Genomic DNA, 8,987 nt, shown 5'->3' on the forward strand with positions numbered 1-8,987 from the left:
AATTTTTAATTAAACACAATATTATTTTGTGCTCACATGCTATGATTCGACAATAAATTAGGACTGATAATTAAGTAATTGAGCTAAAAGTTGTTAATAAATTTCATTTAATTAAGAATTATTTAGAAAAACTCAAATTTGAATTTTGACTATTTTCAATTAGATTTTACTTACTTCCCATTTGAATTTCAGATTATCATAATCTATTATTCTTGAAAATGTGAGGTTAAGACAAAAAAAATATAAGCTGAAGTTGGTAATAAGAATTCTATAGTAAAACAGATTTTTCAAAAATATACAATCTCTAAAATGAATCTTTAACACTTATGTGCCAAAAAGAAATCAGTTAAGGAACATCAGATTGTCCTTAGGGTGTGTTTGGTTTAAGGTATATGTAGAAGATGAAAGATAATATTTTAGATGAAATGTGTTTTATTCATTATTTTAGAAGGGGAGGGAAGGAGAAAACCTCAACATAATTAAAAGAAACTATTTAAAATCTCTCCACTTTCCTTAAACTAAATATAAAATCATTAAAAATCTTTTCTCTCATCCTTTCCCCTCCATTGAACCAAAAGACTCTTAGATCCACTTCTTTTGTCGGGATAAGATTCATTCTTAGAATATCATTATTTAGAGACTAATCACTCGAACTAAATAAAACAATAGTCCACACAAAACTATGACTTAAAAGATTTAAAACTATTGCATTCATATGACCACCTCCGAGAAATATTATTACTTTAGGTTAACTTATAAAAAGTTATTTGATGTAATAATATTTTATTTTCAACCCAATCACACATGTATTTATGTAATTTCACACAAAACACTGAGTGTAATGTGAAAATACTCCAAAATGTAACAATCCTCAACAATTAAAGAGTATATTTGAGATTTTAAATTGATAATTTTCTCAATTAGATGAGTAGTTTGTGGAGTAGGGTGAATAAACAAAGAAAATTAGGTCTATAATACATGTAGAGCAATTAGATTTCTTTGTAATTTCAAAAAAGAGTAGCACCCTTTTACTAGAGAGCGGGAGAAAGACTAACGCCCTTTTAATACAATGTATTAAAAGTTAAGTGAATTTAAATGCTTCTTAAAGGAAAAATATAATCATATGCAAATCACAAACCTACCTTGTTAGCAAGGTAATCAAGTACCAACATAACACAATAGTGTGTTTGTTGACTATGATTCGTAGCAATGTGTTTGTTGACTATGATTTGTATCACCGAGTTAGCAATTATCACAAACAAATCCAACAATAGAAGTCTAGGTCACAAAATATTTTATGATATAGATAAAAGTATATAGAACAAACGCTTAACAAGTAAAAGAAGGGTGAGAAGAGCAATCACGTAGGCATGAAGAACAAGTAAAAGAAGAAGAGTGTCGATAAAGAAAAGAACCCACTGGAGACTCACTGTATAACCAACAATTCACACCGCCACCGCTTCCAAAACCAACCTTGCTAATATCCATGGAAATTATTCGAGAGACAAATAAATAACTTGAAGTGTGATCAAGCCAAATGGATTAATATTAAGAAAACAACTATACTAGGGTGGGGGTGGGGAGGGAGAGCAAAAATTGCAACATGATAAATGGATACAAAAATTGATATATAACTATGTACATTAATCCTCATTAGTAAAATAATAAGAATCTTATTTTCTGGCATGACCTTCTTACTCTAAATAAAACATAAGAACAAAGCGAATATCATTTTCTAGCACAACTGATGAGAGAAAAGACAGAAAAAATAAAATAAGGAAATTGTGTGTATTATTCAAATGACATAGTTGAAGAAAGTGATACATTTGCTGCCCTAGGAGATAAGATTAGAGTTAGCTACCACTTGACATTCTTATTCTTTATTTTAATCATCCTCTAGTTTTGAATGTTAAATTCTAGAAAGATGCATGTATATAAAATTTTATATAAAAATATAAAATAATTTAATATATTATTGAAATACATCAAAATTATTATCTTATATATTTATTCATTATATTAGTCTTCCAAAATTTCAATGATATATTAAATTATTTTAGATTTATATAAAATTATATGATATTAATTTTTGATTCAACAAAAAAATAAAAATATAATTAAAAGAAATGGAGAGAGATTAAAACAAACATAGATCAAGATGATACAAATTATATATTTTATCTATTGATATTTATGGATAGTTGTTTATAATTTATCATACAAAGGTAAAAAGAAAATCATACTATATTGTATTGTAAGTACAATGAACATGCAATCATATTTATAATATTATACTATCATTTAATGAGAACATTTTATTTTGTAAATCTATATTATAGAGTAACAATTTTTTTAAAAATAACTAATAATATTTTATTTTTATAGAATATTAATGTAAAACTAATTTACATTATATCTCTTATAATTATCATATGCAATCATATTTTTTTTATTTGATAGGAAAATTCTTTGCATTTTTTGTCATTATATTTTTTATTTTATTAAAACAAATAAATGGATTTAAAAAAAAAAAACATTTTCACAATTAAAATCCTCCCGTAAAATTTATACAAAAAAAAAAAAAAGAAATTCCTCCCGCAAATAAAAACCAATAAAAGCCCTAAAACAACTTTGTAAAAAAAAAAAAAAACTAAAACCCAGAAACAACAAAACTCAGCAGGCTTTACCCTTATATCAGAAACACAAAATAGAGTCGCACCGAACTCACCTTTGCCGTAAGGTGGCCGGAAAAAGCAGCCGGAATCATCCGTCGAACGCCAGAAACAGGTGGTAAAGTCTTCCAGATTTTCCTTTTTTATTTCCAATTTTTCATTCCCCTTTCATGTAGTGCGCGCGAGGATGCGATTCCAGTGCAATCTGCGGCCGTAATAGCTGCCACTGCTAAAGGCAATCTACACCGCCACTGGTTCACCGTCTGCTAAAGTACCTTAGTTTGCGTCTTCATTGAGTTTTATGCAAAATGGTTCCTGTTGAATCGTTACTAATGGGAGAAAGTTATATATTACGAAATTTGGTGTCAATTTCAAAACATTGCATTCAATTTTTTATAAAAGAAAATATAGGAGAAAAACGGATAAGGATGGTACACTGAGAATGCCTTGGCTGATAGAATTTTACTTATTCTTAGTGGCTGGAATATATGATTGAGGTCCTGTTTGGATAAACATTTTAGTTAAGTGCTTACAGTATAAATTCTTGTCATATAAGTGCTTATGTATAACCTATTTCTATAACAAAAGATAAAGTAAAGTATAACTATTTTCATATAAGCTATAAGTTGTTTTCATAAACTATCTTGGAGAGCTTATGAACTAAAAATAACTTTTTTTCATAATCTCTTTCAAACAATTTCACAAGTGTTTATGCCGGTAAGTATGGTTAAATAAGCTAATCCTAAGAGGCTCTGAATTTTATCCAATATTGTAATTGTTGAAATAATTTATTGTTTTCATTGTAAGGTCTAATTCTGTTATGTTAGGCATCATATGTGAAATATTTTTTATTAGATGCTTGAAGGTTGGATTGGATATTACAATAATTTGATTTTAATCCTTTTTACATTATGCACAATTTTAAATTTTCAGCTTGGTGTAAATAGTATGATGGTCTCTAAACTTCTGTTCTGGTGTTTATTTTATGTGTGTTTAGTGAGAGGCTGTTGTTCTGAAGCGCACCCAATTGACTAAGAAGGATGAGTGAGCTTTTTTTCGATGACATTTTTAAGATTGTGGATGTAGACCCAGATGGAAAAAAGTATGACAAAGGTAAGTGCATCTCTTGTTTATTTTTTTCTTTTGAAGAATAAAGCAAAAAGGTTCAAATTGCATTGAAGTTATGGATGTTTTGGATATGCAAAGTTGTTCTAATGAGTTGATAATGTGATTTAATACTGGGGTGAAGTAGCACCCTTTGTTTTGATTCCTTTGAAGGTTGCCTCAACAGAAATTCTTTGGTTGTTACTTGTTAGGTGCTATGGTTTTATGCTGTTTTTTTGGTTATCTATCTGAATATACAATGGGCTGCAGGTGGATATGTGATATTTTCAGGGTAATTATACGTATGAGAAAATCAGATCATCATATTGAACAAAAGTCAATTAAGCAAATTGAGGAAAAATAAATTTTGCTCTGGCTGTGTCTGGGATTTGGATTGTCTACCTTTGGCTTGTTAAAGGTAGAGTAACTTTGGGCAAATTTTGTGATAAAATAGGAGGGTATGATATTTATGATGGAGAGAGAATCATGAGAGAGAAAACAAAATGTAGAGAGATATAGAGAGAAAGGTAGGGAAAGGTAGAGAAGCCAAATGCGAAGGAGGTAGAGACAGAAAACAAAAGAATAAATAGAATTTCCAAAATAAATTATATTTCACCAAATGACAATGGTCCCATTAATGTTATTACTTATTTGAATAAAGCATTAAAAAAGATTATATTAGAAGAACAATCTCTGTTTTATGCATTTAGATTAAAGATAACTAATCTAAATTTAATATAAAAAATCAATAAATAATTGAACAAGTTGATCTATGCCAAGTAAAAAGTAACAAAGATATTAAAATGCTACTAAGAGGAGCCAAAAATATGGAATACAACTCACTTGGCAGTCACCTGCACCAACACGAGCAAAAATGCAATCACGAACAGATATGCTGGCTTTGTCGCATGGAACAAACGAACCAATTTGTGCCATCAAAATATTCACGCCCACCTACACAGAAACCTTTATGCTAATCAAGTCTCAAACCCCAAATAGCAACGATACCAGTATCTGAATTGTATACGTAAAATAAATATCTATACAAAGAAAGGTGAGGGACCCAAATTTGATGGCCATGCCATGCTTAACATCAGCATAAAAGTAGAAAGATAAGGTCTGAAAATAATTGTAAGACATATGACAGTGATTGATTTTACCAAAACAGTAGTACAGAAGTACCTGCCGGATGAATGTTGATTTCCCGCCCATGTTAGGCCCTGTTATTATTTGAAACCAACTTTTTCCTCTGATCTGATTTGTTACAAAAAGCAAAATATAAACTCATCAGTAACCCCAAAATTTAAATGAAGAAATTTCTATTACCTTCCAAGGACCTCGTGAATACTTACAAGCTTACAATCATTTGGTATAAAATTCACCCAGTCTTGTGCCTCAACACAAGGGTGTCTGCTACCTTCTAAAATAATATCTCCTTTGTCCTATTAAAGTCAAGACGACATTGTTCAATGCCAATTATCAAAGAGTTCCACGACCATGACAGGAGAAAAATAGAAACAAAGGATCAACGCAAGAAGAAAATAATACAGTTATTGTGAGAATAGCAAATAACTATTAATGAAGTACCGATGAGGTGATGTCAGGCCTTGTATACGGAGTAGGAGGAAAGGTAGAGAAGCCAAAGTTAGACAATCCAAATCCCTGTGTCTGTAAAGTGCACTAAAAGATAAAAAAATATTATGAATCTAGGAGAAGTCTGGTATTTAATAATGTAAACATTCGCCGCTTAGGATGCAATTTGGCAGTTGATTATAGAAATCTGCAACTAAATTGCATTTACTTTTAGCAATGTGCTGTACAATATGCAATACTATTCTTCGGACACCATTTTTAAATATTAAATCCCATTGTATTTTGACACTCGTTTGTACTTGCTGCATTTAGGGATGTAGCTTTGCAGTCCTCTCTGTTTGTATGTATGATGTTTACATTCTTGACTATCTTGTAGTTTCTCGGATTGTTGCACGAAGTGAGAAGCTTGACATGTACATGCTTCTAGATGTGAATACAGAGATTTATCCTATGAACAAAAAGGAAAGATTCTTGTTGGCTTTGTCTCCATCGCTTGTTTTAAATACCAAGGTAAATTAAGTACTCATTTAATTTGTGGTTCCTTACTTCCATGCTCCATTATGGCCAATATAAAGTAAGTAATTTATCTACATAATCCTACTCTAGTATATGCTTTATTATCTGGTTGATTGTTTGAGGACCTATGATAAAACTGTTCTTTCGATTTTACATATCATGTCAACTGTGGAGGTTCTTTCTATTGGTGCTAACTTAGAAGTTTATCATTTTTTTTTCTTATTTTCTGATACACCGGTGTCAAAATTTGGAACAACTCTTACCAAACGTATATTTCCTATAATTAGCAGCATGGGCCAGTCAAGGCAAATTCTGAATGAGAAGGCACCGAGTTTAAGAGGTTTAAATGTCTTCCATGCATTTGAAATATAGGAGTCCAGTTTGTAGTTGATCAAGCTGAGAAGATCCAAAAAAATGACTGTTAAATGGTCATATCTAAAAGAACAGTAAACTCCTTGAAAAACAAATAACACCAGTGTGGTCTCTCACATCAATACTCTCTTAGGTTATCTACCTGCAAATACATTTGTTTTGAAGTCAGAACTAATAATTCTAATGCATGTAAAGGATCAAGCAAATTACGCTTAATTATTTGGTACCTTATGTTTATTTTAGGTTTTATTTTGGTCCTGAATGTTTTAATTGTTATACCATGTAAGTTCTTTCCATTAAGTGATGATCAACAAACACCAATTGTGTTTGCTGACATGTCCGTCATATTACTTGTGTGGCATGCAACTTGTGGTGACACGAAGACTTAATTAAGTATTTGGTCCCTTATGTTTATTTTAAGTTTCATTTTAGTTCCCCCATCTTCCCAACTTTATCACTGTTAACTCGCAGCCACAAAAGAGCCACACATGCCTCCGTGTAGCACCAACAAACAACCACTCTTGCCGGAACCCAAATGCACAATTCTCTTCGCTACCAGCCAACTCCTTCAATGGCGACCAAGCCTCGTCGCCTTACGCAATGACCTATCACTGCTGCTAATTGCAGCCCCACAATGTCACTCTGCTACCATCTGCACCAGTGACTGTCGCCCACCCCCCACCCAAAACAAAACAAAACATTTTTTTATATTATTTTATAAGGGGTTAAAATGAAGCCTAAAATACATATAGGAGACCAAAATTCTAATTACGTCTACGTTACCACATGTTGGATGCTACACAAGGGATATGATTGTCACATAGGAATAAACCATTTTTGTTGGTTACTTGACAGAAAGGTCCATCTTGGTGTAAGGTTTGGGACCAAAACGGAACTTTAATTCATAAGAGACCAAAGTGATACCTAAAATAAACATAAGGGACCAAATGCTTAATTAAGCATATAATGTAGATGGTTGACGATTTCTTGGTGTCATAAATTAGTAAAGACAAATTGCAATTACAGTATTGTTACTGAGCTTTTCTGTTAGGAAAATATTTGTTTTTTCTAAAATAGATATCTGTTGAAGCAGTTTAAATGATTTTATTTGTCTCAAGAAGTGGATATTGCCTTTACTCTGAATTGATTTCCCTCCAGGATGGCTCAGTTTCAATCCAAGAAAAGTTTGAATACATCATGTATGGAAGGTTATATGACATTACAGCAGATGGACTTACGCGTTCTCCGCCTGAAGTGTATGTCAATGTTTCCCATGTTATATTGCTGTATTACTCAATTTTATTTTCATCATAATATCACCTAGGAATGTAAGATGTTGTAATATACATGATTCATCAAAAGTTTGCTTTGATTGATCCATATAACCGACCTTAACTATTATTGTATATTGAAATCAATGGGATCCGAGGTGTGTTGCATATGATTGGCAGACTTTTGAGGTGCTAATAAAGTTCGAATTTCAGATACTGTTACTATGTCTATGCATGTCAATCTAGTTTTTGTCACACAAAAATTCAATGGGATAATTTTTTTCCTATCTTAGTGTCTACTTGGAAATGCATAATCCATTGGCCTATTTTTTGTTTTATGAGATTGGCCAGTTCTGACTGAGCTCTTTTATCTTGCTCCAGGGAGGTATATGCATCATTTGGCGGACTTCAGCTGATGCTGAGAGGGGATCCTTCCCACTGTGTCAACTTCGCAGTTGATCAGACGATGTTTTTGCTAATAAGGAAGCTTGAAAGTTGAACTGCTGATGTTACCTGTTGTTGAGAAGATAAACATGCTAGCTGGCACCAAGTTTTAAGTACGCTATGATCCTGTATTGGTAATTTGTTAATGATAATTTGGCGTAGCATACACTAGTATTTTGGGAGATTAGGGTTCTGTTTTGAATGTTTCTACGAAATTAAAGACATTATTATGAAATTAGACTATTTGATTGCTTTGAATCCCTATTAAAAAGGGTGCTAATCTCATGATTTTATTGCTCACATTTTTACATATCAAGATCTTCCTTGATTTATTGTCCCCACTCTCCATTGACGATGGTATTTTTTAAATGAGCACTTAATTGCATTTTTTTATGCTTCACCATTTTCTATCTTTTGCATACTTATCTTTTGAAATAATGATTTCTACCTTACACTCGATTGATTGTGCAAGCACTAACATTGGATGCTAAACTCACAAGCAAAACATAAGATAGTCGAACTTTGATCCCCTTATGTCTCTGAGCAAGATTGGATTTGTACTTGTTTTTGTCTTATTGTTTTAAAAGCACGTCATTTTAAGATTTTTTTTTTTCAAAAACAACTGTCAGTCTTTAAAATATCTAAAATATCATGTTTTATGATATTGAACCTATGTGATTTGGAAAAGACTCAATTTCGAAACTTGATTATCACATTAAAGATATTAATTTGACATAAAACGATTTTCCCCATCTTATTTGAGGTGCCGATCTAAGAACAATTATCTTCATTTGATCCTTGAAGTTAGAACTTCTAAGGATTAAAAATTACTTTAACTTGTTTCTATAAGCAAAATTAGTATAAAGACAAGAAGAGTATCAAAATATTTGTGTACCATTAATATCTAGTCTTCGAACATGAATACTAATTGCTAGTGATATTTTGTTGTGATGGACAAACACACACTGATAATTAAATTAATGTGGTTTAACAATAAACTATCTTAATCACCACA

The 8,987-nt window shown here is 31.5% G+C and overlaps 1 protein-coding gene and 1 long non-coding RNA gene across 3 annotated transcripts; one reads left to right on the forward strand and one right to left on the reverse strand.

Moving 5' to 3' along the window:
• The first annotated feature begins 2,625 nt into the window (after positions 1-2,625).
• LOC101512443 (DNA-directed RNA polymerases II, IV and V subunit 8B-like) lies at positions 2,626-8,274 on the forward strand. 2 transcript variants are annotated; one of them, XM_004487368.4, is made up of 5 exons: positions 2,626-2,787; positions 3,670-3,785; positions 5,746-5,879; positions 7,416-7,513; positions 7,910-8,274. In XM_004487368.4, the coding sequence occupies exons 2-5, from the start codon at positions 3,713-3,715 to the stop codon at positions 8,025-8,027; spliced, it is 423 nt and encodes a 140-aa protein (XP_004487425.1). In that variant the 5' UTR covers positions 2,626-2,787; positions 3,670-3,712; the 3' UTR covers positions 8,028-8,274. The 2 variants fall into 2 exon arrangements, with proteins under 2 accessions (XP_004487425.1, XP_004487426.1); XM_004487369.4 differs by having other exon boundaries at positions 2,634-2,790.
• LOC113785175 (uncharacterized) lies at positions 4,340-5,400 on the reverse strand. Its single transcript, XR_003471320.2, has 4 exons — positions 5,364-5,400; positions 5,129-5,218; positions 4,959-5,030; positions 4,340-4,730 (listed from the first exon to the last, which is right to left on the reverse strand). It is a non-coding gene; the product is annotated as an uncharacterized lncRNA (long non-coding RNA).
• Positions 8,275-8,987: the final 713 nt, after the last annotated feature.

This window comes from Cicer arietinum, chromosome 1 (genome assembly GCF_000331145.2).
Source record: "Cicer arietinum cultivar CDC Frontier isolate Library 1 chromosome 1, Cicar.CDCFrontier_v2.0, whole genome shotgun sequence".
In the NCBI taxonomy this organism is placed as follows: domain Eukaryota; kingdom Viridiplantae; phylum Streptophyta; class Magnoliopsida; order Fabales; family Fabaceae; genus Cicer; species Cicer arietinum.